Raw genomic sequence first — 22,638 nt, forward strand, 5'->3', positions numbered from 1 at the left:
TTCTCTTTGACTGTTCTTTATACTAAAATAAAAATGAATCATGCACATGTGGCATGAAATAATTTTACCCACCACTCATTGGATGTCTTTTTAAAGTTGCACAGTTCATGACATAAGCAGCTACGTTTCAAAGCACTGCAAGCAAAACACTCAGAAACAGGACCCCTAAGAAAACATCATGAAGTTGTTTTATCACACAAGGCATAAGATGAGAGGAACCAAATCAATTCCAATTTTATGTTCCAGAGTGTGATTTAACACCAAATTTCTTCCTTCAGGACTCACACACTCAGACCACATTAAATGTATGTATTTTATTTAGTATTTTATTTATTTGCCATCTTTGTTTTAGAGAACTTGAGGTGGCATGCAAGGTTCCCTGGTAGCTTCCCCTCCAGGCACTGACCTGCTTAGTTTCAGGAATGTGGCTGCATCATTGCCTTAGACCTCAGGCTACATGTGTCAGAATGAAGTCATAGCTTTCACTGTCTGGTTGGAAAGAAAGAACTATGACTGAATGCTTCCTTTCCACTCACTTATTGCATGTAAAACACATATACACCTATCTATCTCTGTCTGGGATATCAGAGAAAGGTTATGCTTCACCTTCCCTCTTGCATGCTATTACAATACATACAAAGAGATTCCTGTAATCCCATGGAGTGGCATTCAGATATGCAACGCCATACCTAGAGCCTCAGGTGAGCATCTATGAAAAGCTTATGAAGGAACCATGTATCACACAAATACCTCTAGGAACATTAGTCTTTTCTGTCACATGAACAAGACTCAATTTGAGTTCACTTTCCTAAGCTGATTTATTGGTGGTATGTGTGTGTGAGTGTGTGTGTGTGTAGAAAGGGGACAGAAAGGAAATAGTGAAGCTTTGTGAGCTAGTTGAGAACTGAGAGGTATCTCAAACCTTCCTTCCAATTCCCTTGAGACTTCTACATTGGAGCAAGGGATGGCTAATCTGACAGTCCAGCTTCTAGAAACCTTCTACGCTGTTTGCAGGTGACAGTGAAATGTTTTGTAGACATTTATAAAACCTTAATAAAACTTTTGAGACTCGGTGAATTGGAGCTTGTTTTTATTAAGCTCATAGGCATGTAGGGACAAGTCACGCTTGGCAAAGAGCCACTACTTGTGACAGAAATATTATATGCATACTAATCTGTAATGACCCCTGTGAGACAATGTGACCCAAGATTCAGCTTTATTCAGTTTGGGGAGCAAGGAGAAAATAATTTTTCTGAAAGCATCTCAGTGGCTCATTGTCATGGTTCTGTGCTACCTCTAGGATCAAAGGCAGCATGTTGGGGAACAAATGCAAGAGACCGCTATTGCCTCCATGTTCTATTTGTGGACTTCCCAGCAGCATTTGCATGGCCACTGTGAGGAAGAGATGCTCTACTAGATTCAGCTGCTCCGTTCTTTTGTCCTTACATCTATGTTCTACAGGGTATTTGCTCAGTTTGCTTCCTTTTCTTTGATTTCTCACATCCAATCTAAGAATAATGGAATGGCCAGTTGTTTTTAGGAAAGAATGAAGTAAAACCCACAAACAACACTGAAAAGACAGTGAAACAAAAGAGTAAAGCTGTAGTAATACAGAAATATATTCTATTAAAGGCCACACCAGGCATGACAGAAACATAGCTAAAGCTGGGTCTGTCACAATGATCATGTATCATGTGGCAGTGCAACCCTAAGAACACAAAAAAGAGCCCTCCTCCCTTGTATCTCTGTATGCCTCTTCTTGCAGCCTCCCTCTCAAACTCATACTCCCAGAGGATTTCCTCATTGCTCTGCCCATGACCCTTGCTCCTCTATCACCACAGCCTCAAGTATCCTGAACTCTCTTAGCATCTTATGTGACTCTGCCCATTCTCCTTTCTCTCTGTATACTCCCATCTCTCTCATTTTCTACAGAACTCAGCTTTGAAGATACCACTTTTAGTGTGGATGCATAGTGCAACAATATTTTACTTCTGACTGCCAAATGTAGATTATACATGGAATTTACATGCATAGTGAAGTTTGCCTCCCAAATGATTTGCAGTCTCTCATACACCCCAAATGTTGCAGGTAAACCTCTTTAATTACACCAAGATTACTCATGCAGTAATATATTGCAGAGTTTCATATTTAAAATGAATCAGCCCATAAATAGGTGAGCCCGTACACAGGCCAAAATAAAGCTGCTTTGGGTCACTTTGGAGGTATGCTATTTAAATGATGCATGCATCCTAAGAGGCCAGAAGCCATGCCAAAGCCACACTCCAATCCTAAGGACTGGAGCACAGCTTCTGGCCTCTTAAGATGTGTGTGTCATTTAAATAGCATACCTCCAAAGTGGCTCGAAGCAACTTTATTTTGGCCTGTCTGCATGGGCCCAGATCTTTCCAAAGTCTTTGCTGCACCTGCCAGACAGCTCCCATCACTGACAGCATTACTTTCATTACTGGGTGTGAATAAGTCCTGCCTGCTATGCAGCTGGTTGGCAGGAGTGATGTATTCTGATTCCTGCATATGCTTCACAAAGCTATCATTTCAGACCTTTGGTCTTTACCAGCAATTAAACAAAAGCAAAGCTGAAATACCTGCAGCTGCCTTTGTGCACACTGCCTCTCCATTTGTTGTTTTACCCTCTGTTATCAATTAGAAAGACCTGAGGGGAGGCAGTCTTTTTCTTGTAAACAAGAAATTTTTACAATGCAAAGCACTTATGTACATTCCTGGCACAAAATCAAAGTAATAACAACAGCAGCAGTAGTAGTAACAGCAAAAACAACATAAATGTGCCAACATGGTCAATATGGAAAGGATGGCAACTCTTAGAATGTGGACTCTTGGGAGAAATCTCTTCACAAATGATGACTGGAGGGAGGGATTTCTCTATAACTCAGATCAAATTTGGCAAATAGACAGAGCAGACCAAGATGTTTTGTCCAAAGGTTGGAAAGTGCCTAATTGATTCCCAACTGTCTGTAAATATATTGTACTTCAGAAAAACCCGGTGCTCCAAGCTCGTGGACAAAGTGACATCTCTAGTCAGTATATAAATCCCATCATTGTGTAGTGTGCAAGTCAAATTAAGACCAGATTTTGATGTGTTTTCTTTGAGGTAGAGCCATTCTCGGGTGGCAATATTAAAAGACTGCACTGTTAACATGTCCTCATTCTGGGTAGTTTTTTTGTCTGATCCCAGTTCATGGATGCATCCTCCAACTATGTATATAGTTTCCTCAACAGACAGCATCTGCTGCTTGCGGATGTGAATGTCACATTCTTCAAAGTTAGTCCAGCTGTCAGAGATGGGACAGTACTGCAAGATATTCAAATTTCGATCTGCAAGATAGAGAAGATATTTAATTTAGAAATTATCGAACAATAATTTTACAAAAATCCCAGTGTAAACTGCTTTCTTTCAACCCTGAATGCTGAAGCTTGCAACTGATAAAAAAGTAATTCCTTCTTTACCTCTGGTAGTGTAGCCTCCCATGACATAAATCTTGCCCTTGCACTCACAGGCTGAGAATTCTGCAAGGGGGGATGGTAGTGATGCCACAAAACTCCACCAGTCATGTTCAGGGTTGTAACATTCAACGTTGGAGACGGACTGCCCACCAATGGCATACAGTTTTCCACTAACAGCCAAGAGCTTGAAATTAGATCTACAGATGAGAGAATTGGAGAGTTGCAGTCAAGAGCAAGTACATATCACTACCAAGAAATTTTATCTAAATTAAAAACATCATTATCAACCAACAAAAACATAATCTGCACATCTTGAGTTTTGCTGTTCTGTAGGGAAAATACTACTCCTCGTGCAAGAATGACGTTTTATGCACACTGACTTCAAATCATATGGATCTTATTTCTAGATAAACATTGGTTACAGAATTTAAATCTATATGCATTTCTTTTGCCTGTCTTTTTCACTGTTTGGCAAAAGCATGATGAACCTGATCATGTAGCCTGTAAATGTAATCCAGTGGAATGTAAGACTCATGTTGGTAACTGCTAAAGATAGGTATTCAAGTGCTACAGAAAAAGTTCAGAAAATTGTGGAATGTCATGATAAAATAGCAGGAGAGAAAGTGAAACAGAGCCCATGGTTTTTTTACGCCTATATATTAACAAAACATAGTGAGTATTATGGTGGAACCTATATGAAGTGTTTACTATAGAACAGAGGAGGACCACCGAGATGCACAGAAGACCACTGTCTTTCTAAAATGTTCTTACTACTTGTTGGTTTACAAAACTAGGCTTTCTGATATCCAAGAGAACTAAGAACCAGCTGAGAAATTTGATGTTTTAGATTTAGCACAATATCTCATTTGAAACATTAATAACAAACAACTAAATTGTGGAATTAAATCAATGTTAAAATTCTAATTTAATTCAATCAATCAAATTTTGATTGCTTCTTTTCATTAGAAATTTTCTAATGTTATTGGTAAAGAAAATTAATTTGTTCCTATCACTGGAGGTGCCACAGAAACAGAGATAGGCAAAGATTTCCCTATGCTTCCAAAGAGGAGGGGAAATCTGGGACAGTACTGACCCATCAGTCTACCTCTGATACCGTGGAACAGATTATCTAAACACATTTACTTCATAACACTGCAGTGATTAGTAGAAGCCAGTATGATTTTTTCCCCATTTTTGGGGAATGGGGAAACTGGGGATAAAATTTATCAGCAAAATCTATGATGAATTTTTTGATACTCTTTACAACAAACTCTTTAGTTGTGGGCTCATCAGCTGAGGAGCAAACCATTCTCAAAGACTACTCATCAGTGGTTCCACATCAAGTGAGGCAGGTTCTGAATAAAGCACCAGTGAGGTCTTTCTGTCTGGGCTCAGCATTTTTCAACATTTTATCAGTGACTTGGATAAAAGGATTGAGAAAACAATGGAAAACCTGCCAAATGAACTGAAATTCGGGTGTGACATATGCACAGTTTAATGTACAGACAAAGAGCAATAGCAAAATCAAATGTATAGATACAGGATAGAGAATACCTGCCTTGGAAACAGTACATGTGATAAGGATTTGTGATTGCAGAGTGACAAAATGATGAACATAATACAAATTAGACTGGGCTCAGAAGAGAGTGACATAAATGATCAACAGTCCTGTGTGGAAAAGGTAAAGGAACTGAGTATATGTTTGTCTTGGAGGAAAGAAACTGAAGGGTGCCACAATAATATTGTTAAAATATTGTAGGGCTATCACAAGGAACAGAGCAAAGAACTCTCTGTTGGCCTAGAGAACAATACTCTATCTAAGGGGATTAAGTTACAGGAAACTAAATTCCAGCTGAACATCTGGATGGTGAGTTCTGATGGTGAGCAATTTGATCTTTCCATGCCATGATTTCACCAGCAATTGCTAGTTGGAAGTTGCTATTACATTTTAATGGAAGACTCCTCTGATGAAGACTGTGGCAAGTGTAAAATACGGTAAGTCAAGTTCCGTCTCCACAGCTCCACAGTTCAAGTTTCCCAGGTTTGTTTTCCATAACTGCTGTTTATTAAAGGGAAAATGTACCTGTAGTCACAATGTCACTGTATGCATTTGCTGAATGCCTTCTGCCACCTACTTAGTGAGAAAATAAGAGGTATGAATTTGTGACACTTCGATATTTGTCCTACCAGAATATTTATTAGTGACCAAGAGCTTAGGAAGGGGTAGTTTATTTCTAGCTAGATCTTTGTCTTCTGTGAGTAGCAATGCTACTATGAATAGCAGAATGTTTCACTGGAAAAAAGACAAAAACAACAATCCAATAGTTCCACGGCCTGTCTTTGCTGACATTTACAATTAGGTCACTGTGTGCAGCTCCACCCTCCTATAATATTTTTCAGCTGCAAGTATCTGGGTTATCCATGTAACAAGCTTGGGTCACTGGTTTTCAAAGAGGCACACTTGTTTTAAAAATTATTTTTTAAAGAAAGCATAAATGTAGATAACCACAATATGAAACAGATGGGGAAAATACAGCACATTTAGAACTGAACTTGCTTGTAGTAGACAATCTGCAATGATGTATCATTATATAAGATGACAGTATTTTTTTCCATATGAGGAAATTAATTATGCAATATCTTCACTCTTCACCCTGAATTATCACTGATTGATTTGTGTTTGAATTGAAGAAGTAGCCTGAAAGACAGCAAAGAATTCCATGTAATTCTATACTGGCAAGTAAATGGGCTGTTTGAGGAGGAATGGAGGAACCAACAGAGAAATCAAGTGGGCTGCCAGCAGAGGGAAGTGTTCACCTTCCCAGACAACATGGAAGAGCTATAAGCTGCTGAAATCAGGAAGCTCTCCATTCCTCTGCCACTCCCAACCAGGCTTGTAAAGTTTTGCAGGTGAGGGGATTTTGTGGCCTTGTTTGCAAAGATGTTCTAACACTGTTTACCTAGACATCCTTCTTTTATAAACATTCCAGGGTTATTAATAATAGAGAGATGTGTTTTATTGTTAAACAGAGGCCAAGTTTATGCATGCTTTTAAACAGCTTGATGGATGTACATGAAGAATGACATCTGAATGGATGCATAGACTGAAGGCAGGTCTGAAGCTAAGCAGGCTGGCATTGGGTCACAATTTAAATGGGTGGAAACTTGAAATCTCACATTCCTTGAGTTCTCCTTCATGGTACGCAAGTAGGATGAAATTGTAAACAAAATAAATTCTTATATGTGAGGCACATTTGCACGTGCAAATGATCTTTTGCTTTAACAACAACCAAATGATAAATTTGTAGATCCAAATAAGTTATTAGAAGTTATATTCATGATTAGGGAAATTTTATTGAGAGAATCTTTTACAGATTTTATAACACTTTTAAGACTAAAAGATTTATTATAGTCATAAAAACTCAGTCTAAAATAAATCTATTTCTCATAGGCAGAAATATACACCTGAAAAATGCATGCCTGCTCACATATACGTGTCAGAAATTTGAGACATGGCAAAATCAGAAAGGAAAAACAAACCAAAGTATTTTCTAATATACAACACTTCCTGCCTGCACATGCAATTGGGAGCTAAAACAGTGCTTCTTGGGCTATCTAATATGGGGAACCAGCTTTTAAAGTTATGTTATTCTAACATGCCAGAGAGCGATACCATGCTTATGCCCAGGGGGTACAGTGCTTTCTTTCCATCCTGGAAATTCACTGAGGACTATCAGCCAATGGCTTCTGGACTTGCCGCTAGTGAAGGAACCACCACTCTGAGTAGCACTGCCTATCACACATTTGCTCAGCTTCTCTCACAGAAACAATCCCTCCTCTGTTTTGACTCCCATTGTAGAGGAAACATGAGATATTAAATAAATTGACTGAATGGTGGTAGGGGAGGGGAAAGAATGAAGAACAAAAGGAGGAAGGTTTCCCAGGAGTTCCCAAATGCCACTGCCTGGGCATTGCCTTGGCCTTCCACAGCTCAAATACAATGCATTGAAGGAGGTTGTTTTAAAACCTAGGTGGAAACCTGTTAGGATGAGTCTCATGTTTGGGATGTGGTAACAGAGGGGAATAACCTTTTAAAGAGAAATAGGCCAAACAGGAAAAGTGGAGAAGTAGCATTGTATGTCAGGGATGTTTACACATGTGAAGAGATCCAGGACTTAAATCCTGGATGCCAGCTGGAGAGCATCTGGATAAAAAATAAAGGGGAGGGAAACAACAAGGATGGTGTTGTGGGGGTCTGCTATAGATCCTCAAGTCAGACTGAGGAATTGAATGATGCTTTTCTAGAATAGATGAGCACACATTCAGAAAGGAGAGATGTACTTTCCATTCACATGTTTCTAAACATTTCCTTCTAACTAAACACTCTTCAACTCCTACTTATTATTTCCTGAGACACCTGTACACCTATTCATAAAACTTAATATTTTATCTGAATATCCTTTTAACATTTCCCATAATCCCATATGTTTTACCCTTCAGTTTTCTATACATTTTTCCATTACTTATCTATTCTTAATTCTCTCTTTCTTCTTGAATTTCTATAAGGCAGGTTGCTTAAGATCTCCTTTATTCCCTGTTATTTTAAGAATTTCTCATTTGAGACAAAAACATATATTATAAAGTCTTATTCCAACAATTTCTGGTCTTGCTAACTTTATCATATGTCTGAGATTTCTATGTTTATTATACTTTGATATATATACCAAAACTTTATCCCATTCCTATGTCGAAACATCTTTTAGTTCTATTTTTTGTTGTTGTTCCATCATATCATATAGTTTAGCTATCCACTCATCTGTTTGCACTTCCCTATTCAATTTCCAATATCAGGCATAAATTAATCTTGCCACTGTTAAAATCATCACACATAAGAGATGATATTACCATATATCTTTTCAGTGGCATTATCTAACATGCTCAATAGCATTACTTCCGATTTGAATTCTAACTTAATTTCTAGCATTAATGTTTGATTGAATTTGTTTCCAGTACTTTTTAGCTTTTTCACAAGTCCATGATAAATGAAACCCCAGTTCAACTCCTGCAATGTAGGAGCATACAATTAAAGCACCCTGACAGATTGCCATCCAGCCTCTGTTTAAAAACCTCCAAATAAGGAGACTTCACCACTCTCCGAAGAAGTGTATTCCACTGTCAAACAGCTCTTACTGCCAGGAAGTTCCTCCAAATGTTGAGGTGGAATCTCTTTTCCTGTAGCTTGCATCCACTGTTCTGGATCCTGTTCTCCGGAGTAGAAAATGAGCTTGCTCCATCCTCAGTATGACACCCTTTCACATATTTAAACAGGGCTATCGTAACACCTCTTAACCTTCTCTTTTCCTGGCTAAACATACCCAGCTCCCTAGGTCTCCCCTCATTTATGGCTTCCAGACCCTTCACCATTTTGGTTGCCCTCCTGTAGACATGCTCCAGCTTCTCAACATCCTTTCTGAAGAGTGGTGCCCAGAACTGAATACAGTATTCCAGGTGAGGCTTGACCAAAGCAGAATAGAGTGGTGCTATTACTTCTCTTGATCTAGGCACTATATTTCTATTGATGCAACCTAGCATTGCATTGCCTTTTTAGCTGCCACATCACACTGTTGACTCATGTTCAACTTGTGGTTTACTAGGACTCCTACATCCCTTTCACATGTAGTCTTGTTAAGCCAGGTGTCTCCCACCCTATATCAATGCATTTCACTTTTTCACCCTTAGTGCAGTATGTTACATTTCTCCCTGTTGTTCATTCTGTTAGTTTTGGCTCAGCTTTGTAATCTATTCAGATCATTTTGAATTTTGATCCTCTCCTCTGGGATATTAGCTAGTCCACCAAATTTGGTGTCTTCTGCAAATTTGATAAGCATGCCCCCTATTCTTTCATCTAAGTCGTTGATAAGGATGTTGAATAACACTGAGCATAGGACAGAACCTTGTGGCACCCCACTGGCCACTTCTCTCCAGAATGAAGAGGAGCCATTGCTGAGCACACTTTGGCTTTGGCCAGTCAACCAATTATAAATTACAAATCCATCATAGAATAGAATCACAGAGTTGGAAGAGACCACAGGGGCCATCCAGTCCAACCCCCTGCCATGCAGGAACTCTCAGTCAAAGCATCCCCGACAGATGGCTATCCAGCCTCTGTTTAAAGACTTCCAAGGAGGGAGACTCGACCACACTCTGAGGGAGTGTGTTCCACCGTCGAACTGCCCTTACTGTCAGGAAGTTCCTCCTAAAGTTGAGGTGGAATTTCTTTTCCTGTAGCTTGCACCCATTGTTCCAGGTCCTGTTCTTTGGAGCAGCAGAAAACTCTTAACAAATCCAGCCAAGAAAACTCTGTGATAGGATCACCTTAGGGTTGCCATTAAGTTGGAAACAACTTGAAAGCACACAGCAAGAACAAAACTAAATTAACAACTTTTTCTGTGCTGCAGTCCTTCAAGTATCTGAAATGCCTACCCTGAGGATTGTCTCCTCCAGGGTAAACATACCCCATTACCTTGTCCTTTTCTCACTTATCATCTTTAGTTGTTCTCTTCTGAAATCATTCCAAATTGTATGTCAACACTCTTTCTGAACTGTGGTATCCAGAACCTGACAGAGTACTTACTTCATTAGGTTAGACTCATGAAGACTAAAGTGGCATAATTACTTTGAAGGGACGGAAACTATCATTCTGTTATAGCAATCTAAAATCACACTATTCTTTTCCTCTTTCCTTTTCCATCCAAATCACACTGCTGACCCACATTCAAATTGTGATCAATTATAATTTCAATAGTATTCTCAGATATGCTACTGTAGGACAGCATTATTGTTGAATTCCATTTTGGTCCCAGAATTTGGAATATGAATTTCCTCTGGAAACAATGCTACAACTAAAAATAAAAATGTTTCCTTTCCAATCAAGCTCCTAGTCTCCCTGCTGATTTCTGGTTAAAATTCTGGTTTTAAAATAATCTATAAACTGGGAGTTTATTACATGGGAAAGATTTGAAGTTTAAATGGGGATTATTGTGTAAAAACGTGCATTCGCAGTTAAGATTTTCATACGATATCACCATTAAACTGCCATTATCCTGGGAATATCCCAAGCAAATCATGCAATAGCAATAAAGGTTTGCATATGATGTCACAATGTAAGAGGTTTTTGGCGTTGGAGAGACAGGTGCTATAGGGCGCCCTCGTCATGTGTGAAGGGTGACACTTTCAGATGCCCCTCACCCCTCACACGATGAGGGCGTCAAATTGGCGGCACCCTGTACCGACGGGTGCTGCCATTTTGAGGTGAGGAACGCTTAGCGTCCATACGTCACAGCGCCATAATAATGTCGCGAGTGCTGCGGCTTTTTGTGGGTTCTTTTTGTGCCGCAAGGAAGCTGCACGGTTTGTCTACTGCAGTTTCCTTGCGCAGCAAAACAAGGCACAGGCAGACCACCCTTTTTTGGGTGGTCCATATCCCCCCAAAGTGTCGTTATCCCAGGAATAACCAGGCAATAAACAGCAGGCAATAAACAGCACCATGAATGATTTGCTGCTGTTTATTGCCTGGTTATTTCCGGGATGACTTCTTTGTGTAAAAATCTTAATCACGCCTTAATAGCAACTGCACGATTTTCACCAAATAATCCCCATTTAAACTTCCAACCCCACCCCCGTGTGACAAATGCCTAGCTAGAGTAGATCAGGCCCGAAATTTTGCTGGAAGCCAAGATGACAAAACTGAGGCTGTGACAGTGTGATGACATCATGAGAAGGCATGACTCTTTAGGAAAGACAGTAATGCTAAGAAGGTGGAGGGCAGAAGAAAGAGAGGAAGACAAATGTCAGATGGCTGAACTCACTAGATTATCGCACTATGATCTTATAGCGCTGCTATTTCACTTTTACTGCTTTGGCTGCCTCCTGTTGCATTCTGGGATTTGCAGTTTAATGAGTGGCATTTAGAATTCTCAGCCAGAGCTCTTAGGCCTCATTGAACTGCAAACCCCAGAATGCAACAGGAGGCAGCCAGCCTTCCACCCTACAAGGATTATCATCTTTTTCTAATCACAGTGGGCCATCTACATTTGCCATGAAAGTGGGGGAAAACCTGCAAATTAAAAAACCCAAAACACTTTTTAAACCAAAGAAAATACCTCTGTGGCCATATTTCTGCACTACAGTGATGTTATTCCACTGTTCCTGCTCTGGCTGCTTCCTATTGCATTCTGGGGCTTGTAGTCCAGTGAGGCCTAAGAGCTCTCTGGCTAAAAATTCTAAATGCAGCTCCCTACACTGCAAAGCCCAAAATGCAACAGGAGGCAGCCAGAGTTGAAGTGGAATAGCACCACTATAAGAGTGTGGTGAGATAGGCCCTATCCACCCTGATGGAATAATCCACTTTAAGACTGCTTTAACTGCCTTGGCTCACTGCTAGGGAATGTTGGGAACTGTAGTTTTGTGAGACACTGGGACTTCTCTGTCAGAAAGAGCTCTGGTGCCACAATAAATCCAAGTTTTGGGGGGGGGGGGTCAAACTCAATTATTTCTGTAGTGCACATGCAGCCAGTTACAAAGAACAGTAACAGCCCAAATCCTCCAAAACAAAGGAAGCATCCTCCTTTTCCAGGACATGTCCTACATTTCAACCTTCTGTTCAGGAGGAATTCTGAAATGTCCTCCATTTGGAGCCTTGGCTCAATGCTTGGAAATCCTGAGAATCCATCCACCATCCAGAGGGAGAGAAAGGCAAGCCAGCTCCATCAGGCCTAAGCAGTAGAAGGGCCTTCCCTCCAGTCCATCTGCTGTGGCCCAGCCCTCTGAGGGAGAGAAGATCTGCTGGACATTTCCCCTTCCTCACTGCCATTCCCTTTGTTGCCAACTTCTGGGGAGTCACCAGTTTTGAAATCCCTTCACTGGCAGCCAATTAGTTTCCGGGCAAGGTACAAGGTGTTGGTGATTACCTTTAAAGCCCTACATGGCTTGGGTTCCTTAAGGGAGTGCCTTCTTCCGTACTATCCGTCCCGCACTCTAAGGTCATCGGGGAAGAATCTACCTCAGCCAATAAAATCTATGCTAACTTCAGTCACCCTGAGGGCCTTTTCCATTGCAGCTCCGAAGCTATGGAATGACCTGCCCAAGGAGATCCGCGACATTTCTACTCTTACAGCCTTTAAGAAGGCTCTTAAGATGGATCTCTTCCAGCAAGCCTTCCCTACCTAGTTCCTCTCCCCATTTACTGTGACTTACATCACTCTGTCCAACAATTCTTCTCTTAAATTAATGAGAAGAATTAAATTAAATTTAATTGAAATTATATTCTGGCCTCAAAAAGAAGAGCCCTCCCTCTGCCCCAGTTGTCATCATCAGACCTGGGAGGGAGTGAAAAGACAGGCCCAATTTCCATCAGGCCTAACTGAATTTACCGTAACTCACATCGCTCTCTTTTATTTTACTGTATTTTATTTATTTTTGTATTTTATTTTATTCTCTTTATTTTTATTGTTGTAACCCGCCCAGATTCCTTGTGATTGGGCAGGCTATAAATAAGTAATCATTATTATTATTTAATCAATAATTTAATCGATTTCTTTCCCGAGATTAATGTCTTCGAGGCTTGTAGGCAACAGTGGTCTTTTCTCTTTAGGGGCCATTCACATTACCTTTTACCCTGGTTTTGAAATCAATTCTTCCACATGAAGTTCATATTGGGCCTGATTCTGTCACAATCCATGTCAAGGCTTGCACAAGGAAATGCCCATTACCACGAGTTATCGGGATCCGGGCTAAAATCCGTCTTTTCTGAAAAGACCCGGGTTCTGCGAAATATGAACTTGCCCTCGATTATGATCGGGGCAAATTCAGGGAGGGATTAAGGTCAGAGGGCGGGCAGAGGTCAGAGCATTCCCTCCCCTCATCGGAGGGAAGGGGGAGGAGGAAAGAGCCGAAGGAAAAAGGGGGATCTGGAGGCAAAGTGACAGGAGGCAAAAAGGGGGTGACTGATGGAATCAATTCAGGGCAGGTCAGGGCGCTACAGCAAGGGAAGCCTCTGCTATCCGGCAGAGACCTTTTTCCTTTGGATTTTATTTTTTTTAATTATTTTTGGCAAAAAATGTGCATGTTTTTTGCTAAAGATAGATAGATAGATAGATAGATAGATAGATAGATAGATAGATAGATAGATAGATAGGCCTGTTACAGACTGCCAGAATAAAGCTGCTTTGGGTCTCTTTGGAGGTATGCTGTTTAAATGATGCATGCATCTTAAGAATCCAGAAGCTGCACCAAAAGCTGCACTCCAGTGCTTAGGAATGGAGTGTGGCTTTGGTGCGACCTCCGAACTCTTAGGACCCATGCATCATTTAAATAGCATACCTCCAAAGAGACCCAAAGCAGCATTATTTTGTCTGTCTGTAACAGGCCATAGATAGATAGATATATCGTGAGCAGGAACAAGGGTCAATTCAGGGCAGGTCAGGGGGCCACAGCAAGGGAAGCCTCTGCGATCCAACAGAGACCTTTTTCCTTCGGATTTTATTTTTTTTAATTATTTTTGGCTGTCTATGCGCATATTCTTTCCTTTGGAATGACTGCTGCAATGCCAATGAATGTTACAATTCGAATGTAATGTTGCAACTTGGCAAATTGATACAGCTTTTGCTAATGTCTCTAAGGAATTCAGGGGTAGCCTAGGGAGAGCAAAAAAAATGCATCCTTTCCTGGCATTCCAAGGTGAAGAATTATTATTATTGTTGTTGTTATTATTATTATTATTACCTGTGCATGAGGAATTCTGGGGTGGAAAGAAGTGGAGGATACAGGATGTATTAGCTCGCATTTTGGGGTTCAAAATGGGGCCAAGGGCAGATCATAACTTACAACACTGACCAAATGCCTACAACACACACACACACACCAGAGGTTTTTAAATTTGACAAGTGGTGCCTGGTCCTTTAAAAAAAAAAAGGAGGAGTGGAAAGCACCCTTCTGATGCCCCTATCAGTGCTGGAAACGTCACCTATGACCATCGCGGAACTTTGATTGACAGCCAGGCACCTTCACCTTAAACCCAAATTCTCCAAGAGGGCATTTGTGTTAAAATGCCCGATTGGTAGTCAGCACTTGCTTCCGGAGAGATTCGGGCTGGGCCCCCCCCCCCAATTTGCCCAGTTCCTTCTGGAGCAATGCCACCAGAGTGAATGAGGCCTTAGATTGTAAACCTGAGGGGGGGTGTCTAATTAACAATTTGTAAGCCGTTCTGATAGCCTTTTGGCTGAATCATAGAATCATAGAGTTGGAAGAGACCGCAAGGGCCATTCAGTCCAACCCCTTTCTGCCATGCAGGAAATCTCAATCAAAGCATCCCCGACAGATGGCCATCCAGCCTCTGTTTAAAGACTTCTAAGGAAGGAGACTCCACTACACTCTGAGGGAGTGTGTTCCACTGTTGAACAGCCCTTACTGTCAGGAAGTTCCTCCTAATGTTGAGTTGGAATCTCTTTTCCTGGAGCTTGCATCCATTGTTCCGTGTCCTGTTCTCTGGAGCAGCAGAAAACAAGGTTGCTCCCTCCTCAATATGACATCCCTTCAAATATTTAAACAGGGCTATCATATCACCTCTTAACCTTCTTTTCTCCAGGCTAAACATCCCCAGCTCCCTGAGTCGTTCCTCATAGGGCAAGGTTTCCAGTCCCTTCACCATTTTAGTTGCCCTCCTTTGGACATGTTCCAGTTTCTCAATGTCCTTTTTGAATTGAGGTGCCCAGAACTGGATACAGTATTCCAGGTGGAGCCTGACCAAAGCAGAACAGAGTGGAGTATAAATAAATAAATATTACCATAAATTATACCATTAATTAAAATAAACATATTATTAATATTATAATATTACATCAATATTAACTGTAGTTGTGTGAGACACTGAGCCTTCTCTATGCAGAAAGAGCTCTGGTGGTGCCACAATAAACTACAATTCCCAGAATTCCCTACCACTGAGCCAGGGAAGTTAAAGTGGGTCGTTTCTGCAGTGTGTTTCGGATTGTAATGTGGTCTGTTGGGGGACCTGGAGAAATAACCCGGTTTGGCAGCGCTTTAATTGTTTGTCTGGTTGAAAGCAATGGAATCCTGGGAGTTGGAGTTCCTTGCTGGCCCAGAACCCACAGCAAACTCAAACTCCCAGAATTCCATTGCCTTGAGCCAAAGCCAGAGTTAAAGCGGGAGCGAGCCTAGAGTGTGGCTGCTGGAGGTGTGTCGCGGTTACCTCTTCTGGTTCATGGGGGCCACGGGGGTCCACTGTCGGAGGCAGGGGTTGTAGCAGTGGGCGGCGGCCACCTCGTGGCTGGTGAGGCGGAGGCCCCCGGCCAGGAAGAGGTAGTTGTCCAGCACCGCCGCCCCGGAGCCCCTGACGCTGCCCAGGGCCGGGGGTAGAGAGCCCGGCAGCGCCACCCACCGCCGGGGCCCCTCCTCGTAGCTCAGCATGGAGGGGCCCTGGGCGCCCTCCTCCGCCTCTGCCGCCTCCCCGGGGAAGGAGCCGAGGGCCAAGAGCGCGGAGGGTCCCCTCATGCGCCGCTCCCGCAGCTGCTGCCTGAGGAGCGGAGGAGGCCGGGCCTCGGGGCAGCGCAGCACTTGGTGGAAGCGGGCCGCCATGAAGTCCAGGGCCGCCTCCTGGAGGTCTCCGAGGCCGTAGATCTGGGCCAGGCGGAGGAGGCGGAGGCAGTTGGGCAGACGGAGCCGGGAGCGGAGGCGGCGGAGGAGAGGGGTCACCTGCAGGAAGGAGGCCGCCTCCACCAGCGCCTCCAGCGGCCCTGGGCCCGCTGCCTCCTCCTCGCCTTCCTCCTCCTCCTCCTCCTCCTCGAGGCGGGAAGTGCGGATGAACTGGAGTACCATCTCCAGGCCCTCGGGGCTCAGCCCCCCTCGCAGCCGCTGCACCTCCACGGAGCCCCCCTCGGCCTCGGCCTCCCGCATCCCCGAGCGGTAGAGGGCCCCGAAGAAGTCGCTCTGCTCCAGCAGCTTCCTCTTGCTTACCGGGAAGCGGCGCTCCCCCAGCAGCACCTCCACCATCACCGCCCCCTCCTCCTCCTCCTCCTCCTCCTCAGGGCCCTCGGCCCCGGCCCCCTCCACCGACATCGCCCCCCAGGCCTCCCCTCCCTCGCCCAGACACAGCCACTGAACCCAGGGAAAGGCCCTAAAAGGCAAAGGGGAAGCGGGGCGGGCTTCTCTCTGGACCCGCCCTTCCTTCCTTCCTTCCTTCCCTTGGACTGCTAGGGAGGGAACCTCACATAAAAACGAACAAGGCCCCACCTGCACTACAGACGTTGTTGTTGTTGTGATTACCTGCCCTGTAGTTGGTTCCTATTTATGGTGACCCTAAAGGGAAGCTGTCATGGGGTTTCCTTGGCAAGACAAAAGGAAATTCAACACAGAGAAAAGTAAAGTACTGCACTGAGGGCGGAAAAATGAAATGCACAGATAAAGGATGGGTGACACCTGGCTGAATAAAACTACATGTGAAAGGGATCTAGGAGTCCAAGTAGACTACAAGTTGAACATGAGTCAACAGTGTGTGATTCGGCAGCTAAAAAGGCCAATGTGATTTTAGGCTGCATCAATAGAAGTATAGTGTCTAGATCAAGGGAAGTGATAGTGCCACTGTATTCTGCTCTGGTCAGGCCCCACCTGGAATATTGTGTCCAGTTCTGGGCGCCACAATTCAGAAAGGACATTGAGAAACGAGCGTGTTCAAAGGAGGGCGACTAAAATGGTGAAGGGTCTGGAAACCATGCCCTATAGAATCATAGAGTTGGAAGAGACCACAAGGGCCATCCAGTCCAACCCCATTCTGCCATGCAGGAAATCCAAATCAAAGCATCCCTGACAGATGGCCATCCAGCCTCTGTTTAAAGACCTCCAAGGAAGGAGACTCTATCACCCTCCGAGGGAGTGCATTCCACTGTCGAACAGCCCTTACTGTCAGGAAGTTCCTCCTAATGTTGAGGTGGAATCTCATTTCCTGCAGCTTGCATCCATTGTTCCGGGTTCTGTTCTCTGGAGCAGCAGAAAACAATCTTGCTCCCTCTTCAATATGACATCCCTTCAAATATTTAAACAGGGCTATCATATCACCTCTTAACCTTCTCTTCTCCAGGCTAAAAAATCCCAGCTCTAGTCACCTAAGGCTTCCTTTTAGAAAGCAATTCAGTATTAAGAAATCTGTCGGGTATGCTTTGACTGAGAGTTCCTGCATGGCAGAATGGGGTTGGACTGGATGGCCCTTGTGGTCTCTTCCAACTCTAGGATTCTATGATTCTAAATCCTTCCTTTATATTTTTAATTTCTTTAATTCTTGATACTTCAGGACAAGGCCCTGCAGAATGTAGGACATTCCAGAAAAATGGGGGACATGATTAAATCAAAGCTCAAAACCCTCCTATAGATATAAATGAATGTTTCTAACTAGATTACTGCACTACACTCTTACAGTGCTGCTATTCCACTTTAACTGCTCTGTCTGCCTCTTGTTGCATTCTGGGATTTGCATCTTAAGGAGGGGCATTTAGAATTCTCAGCCAGAGGGCTCTTAGGCCTCACTGAAATACAAGCCTCAGAATTAACTATCATGTATTGGCCTTAAATAAACGAATAATGCAAAAACAAAAAATCTACAACATGTATAATGTATAAACATTTCTAATGATAAACTAAAAGTATGTTGGTGCTTTACAAAGATCTGTTAGTATTCCATCATTAACCTGTAGAGTAAAATAACTTCCATTGATTGTTACAAAAATCAGTAATTCAAAATAGAATGAAATGCATGTAACAAAATCTACTTTTGTAAACTAAGGGTCCCAATGGGACCATTGCCAGACAAAGTACACTTTTTTGAGAGTCTTGATGGGAGCACTTTGGCAAACTAAGGCCTGATACAGACAGGCCAAAATAAAGCTGATTCGAGTCACTTTGGAGGTATGGTGTTTCAATGATGCATGTGTCCTAAGAGTCTGGAAGCTGCACCAAAGGTGCACTCCAGTCCTTAGGACTGGAACATGGCTTTGGTGTGGCTTCTGGGCTCTTAGGACACATGTATCATTTAACCAGCATACCTCCAAAGTGACTTGAAGCAGCTTTATTTTGGCCTGTCTGTATAGGGCCCCAAAGTCACTGAAAGGTCAATACATTTTGATTTATGTTAGTATATGGTGTTAGGGGTTTTTTTTTGGGGGGGGGAGCTTAATTTTGCATTGATTCAATTCCTTATGTATTTTCTTGTGGTTTTTCTGGTTTTCTTGTTTATCCAAGGTAGATGTTGAGGTGTTATATCTCTTGTGACCTAATTCACAGCCCATGCAAAAGCTGAACAGGTTGAGACATTTCTCTTTACCAGTGCATTAAGCCTCTGTTAGTTAATTCCTTGGGGTTACTTTCTTAAATCACTATCTAATGTAAAACTCCACTGTTCAGTGAAAAGACAAGAGAAACATCTTAGTATAGAAGTAAGCAGCAAAGCCCTATGTAAATAAGCCCAGACAAGCACAAAACAGATAAAAATTCACATCATACAGAAGTTAAAAATATAATTAAACTATGAATAGAATTAAAATCAATTAAATGTATGACCATTAGAAATAAAAATAATGAATTTAAAACAATACAGCTACCTGTGAAATGCTCTTTTCTCCTAGAGGAGTAGGTCATCAAGGGCCTGAAATAAAAAGGTCTTCCCCTGAAATTCTTCTTTAGACCTCGGTGAGATCAAATATCTATCTGGCTACTGATACAAAAGGAACATGGGCTAAATGCAAAGACAACATTGGGACAACACAGAGTTTCTCTTTCTCTACGGATCAGTCTCTTTACTGAGGTTACTGAAGAACACTTCCAGTTGTGCAACATGTAACAGAGATACGTCTTATAGCAAAGTGTGGTTCTCCAAAAGTTGTTGAACTGTAAATCTAATCATTCCTCCCTTTGACTGGGAGGGGGGTGTAATCTATGGCTGATGTTCAACAAAACTATGCCCACCCTTCTCATTTGGCAACTTGAAAAGGGGCATTTTTGAAAGGGCTCCCCATATTGTTCTGCCAATGAGTGAATTTCTGGGCACCAATATTTAGCACCAGATTTACTGAACTCTGTGTAGATTATAATTGTCTTTCTGCTCTATTAATGTTGCCGCCTTACAGTCGCATATCAAGTATATTTGACAATAGATGTGGATCATTTTTTAACTCACCCTCATCTCTACAACAAAAATATTAATAATTATGAAATAAAACAAACAGATATAGAATGGGTGACACCTGATTGACAACAGTACATGTGAATGGGATCTAGGAATCTTAGTGGACCACAGGCAGTAATGTGATGTAGCAGCGAAGAAAACCAAGGCAATTCTAGGCTGCCTCCCATAAGGACATAGTGTCTAGAAGATCAAGGGAAATAATAGTGCCACTCTATTCTGCTTTGGTCAGGCCTCACCTAGAATAATGTGTCCAGTTCTGGTACTAGGATGTTCAGAAGCTGGAGTGTGTTCAAAGGGGGATGACTAAAATGATGAAGGGTCTGGAAACCATGCCCTATGAGGAACAAATTGGGGAGCTGGGTACGTTTAGCCTGGGGAAGAGATGGTTAAGCGGTGATATGATAGCTCTGTTTAAATATTTGAATGGGTGTCATATTGAGAATGGAGCAAGCTTGTTTTTTGCTGCACCAGAGAACAGGACCCAGAGCAATGGATTCAAGATACAGGAAAAGAGAATTCCATCTCAACATTAGGAAGCATTTCCTGACAGTAACAGCTCTTTGACAGTGGAACACACTGTGATGTTTATCACACTATGCTCTTAAAGAGGTACTATTCCAGTGTGACTCCTCTAGCAGCCTCCTGTTGCATGCTGGGATTGGCGGTTTTAAGGAGCTGAACTTCTCTGCCTGAGAATTCTAAATACCCCTCCTTAAAACTGCCAATCCCAGCATGCAACAGGAGGCAGCTAGAGGAGTCACACTGGAATAGTACCTCTTTAAGAGCATAGTGTGATAAACATCACTGGAGTGTGGAGGAGTCTCTTTCTTTGGAGGTTTTTAAACAGAGGCTGGATGGCTATCTGTCAGGGATGCTTTGATTGAGACCACAAGGGCCATCCTGTCGGGAGCAAGTTCAGAGGAGGGATTTAGGTTGGAGAGTGGGCAGAACCTTCCCTCCCCTTCATCGGGGCGAAGGAGGAAGAGGAGGAAGAGGAAGGAGACGGAGGAAGGATGCAAAAAAGGGCAATTGGGGTGACAGGATGCAAAGAGCAATGGGGTGACTGACAGGGGATGCAAAGGGCAGTCAGAGGCAGGGCAGAGGGGGGAACTGAAGAAAGGGTGCCAAGAGTGACAGAGGAGGGAGAAGGAGGATGAAGGAGCTGAGGGGAAGAAGGGGGCCATGGAGGGCAATCTTGGAGGAGAAGGAAGGAGCAGGATGAAGGGTGAATTCAGGGCAAGTCAGAGGGAGGGCACAGAACGGAGCAAGCCTCCGCCTTTGCACCAGGCAGCTTTCTCTCTCTTTTTAATTTTTTTCAAATTATTTTTGGCAGACTATGCATATGTTTTTTACTACAGGAAGATAGATATATAGATAGAATGTGGCTGCCTGCCTGTTCACTTTCCCTTTCATTTCCTTGCTTCCAGCAGCATGGCACTTTGCAGGAGGCTTTTTTTCTTTGTGAATGCTACAATGCAAATGTTACAAACGTTTCTCTTTCCAATTTGGCAAATTGATACAGAATGCCTTTGCTACTGTCTGAAAGGAATTCAGGGGTAGCTGAGGGAAAGCAAAGGATGCATGGCATCCTTTTCTGGCATTCCAAGGTGAGGAATTAATTATTATTATTATTATTATTATTATTATTATTATTACATGTGTATGAGGCATTCTGGGATGGCAAGGAGGGAGGATGCAGGATGCAGAGATGGCATTAGATTGCATTTTGGGGTTGAAAATGGGGCCAAGGGAAGATTAATAACCTGCAGTGACCCAAATATCCACAACACACACACACACACACACACAGAGGTTTTAAATTTTTAAATTTACGCATACTGGCACCTGTTTTTTTTAAAAAGGGGGGAGGGGGAAATCACCCATCCGGTTGCCCAATCGTTGTAAGAATTTCCCTTCCCCCCCTTTTTTTTTTTTTAAAAAAAAAACAGGTGCCAGTATGCGTAAATTTAAAAGTTTAAAACCTCCTCTGTGTGTGTGTTGTGGATATTTGATGACAGCAGAAGAGAATTTGATTGACAGCAAAGGAGCCTTTTTTAACACTGGTTCAGCAAATGAGAACTCTCCCCAGAGCTACATGGCATTCAGGGTTAAATCACCCTGAGGTAAATAGTGGGCACTTGCTTCCGGAGAGATTCGGGGGGAGGGCATCCGGATCTACCCAGTCCCATCCAGCGCAAATAGCTCAGTATGAATGGGGCCTGAGTTGTAAGACCTTTGGTATACTTGAAGGCAAGTCTGCAAGAGTTCAGAGTTACATACTGAAGCACTAATTTAGGCAAAAACCTATAATGATGCTAAGCAGCTTAAAAGACAGCTAGTATTCCTCCCACCCAGCCCAATATGGGAATTCTGAGTGAAAAATAAAAGGGGAAAAAAGATAGAAGGAAAGAGTACAGCTCTGGAAAAATATTCCAAACTAACAACTTGATATGCTGGGAATACTGATGAATAGAAAATTGTTGGATCACTGTGTATATTATCTTTCAGTTTTTTCAGCCAACAGCCTCCTTCTAGGAGAGTACACAGGATAAAGGATAGTCCAATTTGATTAGGAATTAATACAGTGCAGTAAATTTTGTAAATCATGCCGGAGGAAGCAGATAAGTTTTTGTTTGTTACAGAACACTTTAACTCCCTGTGTATTGCTTTCTCTTTTTGTCTTCCATTTTTAACGTGCAAAAGGTTTGCAGGTGCCTGCTCTCAGGTATATTTAGGAGGCAAAAGCAAAGCCAGCTTCTTTTCACAGAACATATTCTCCACGGATCAAGGAGTTTCACAATCACCAAGGCACAGAAAGGCAGCATGTGTTCTCAGAGGATAACTGTGATACCGAATCCTTTTCGGGCTACAGGCAAAAGGTTGAAGAATGGAATTCCTTTGTGCCTGCATCA

The 22,638-nt window shown here is 42.5% G+C and overlaps 1 protein-coding gene across 1 annotated transcript; it reads right to left on the reverse strand.

Moving 5' to 3' along the window:
• Window positions 1-299: 299 nt before the first annotated feature.
• On the reverse strand, window positions 300-16,626 carry KLHL42 (kelch like family member 42). Its single transcript, XM_042468947.1, has 3 exons — window positions 15,746-16,626; window positions 3,484-3,677; window positions 300-3,351 (listed from the first exon to the last, which is right to left on the reverse strand). The coding sequence occupies exons 1-3, from the start codon at window positions 16,609-16,611 to the stop codon at window positions 2,906-2,908; spliced, it is 1,506 nt and encodes a 501-aa protein (XP_042324881.1). The 5' UTR covers window positions 16,612-16,626; the 3' UTR covers window positions 300-2,905.
• Window positions 16,627-22,638: the final 6,012 nt, after the last annotated feature.

Source organism: Sceloporus undulatus, chromosome 5, assembly GCF_019175285.1.
Source record: "Sceloporus undulatus isolate JIND9_A2432 ecotype Alabama chromosome 5, SceUnd_v1.1, whole genome shotgun sequence".
In the NCBI taxonomy this organism is placed as follows: domain Eukaryota; kingdom Metazoa; phylum Chordata; class Lepidosauria; order Squamata; family Phrynosomatidae; genus Sceloporus; species Sceloporus undulatus.

Excerpts from the sequence above, each read along its gene's own strand:
- KLHL42 (XM_042468947.1), bottom strand. The coding sequence starts at position 16,611 with ATGTCGGTGGAGGGGGCCGGGGCCGAGGGCCCTGAGGAGGAGGAGGAG. Across the intron at positions 3,678-15,745 it reads GCCCCCATGAACCAGAAGAG|ATCTAATTTCAAGCTCTTGG; the intron begins GTAACCGCGACA and ends TCTCATCTGTAG. Across the intron at positions 3,352-3,483 it reads GGGAGGCTACACTACCAGAG|ATCGAAATTTGAATATCTTG; the intron begins GTAAAGAAGGAA and ends TCTATCTTGCAG.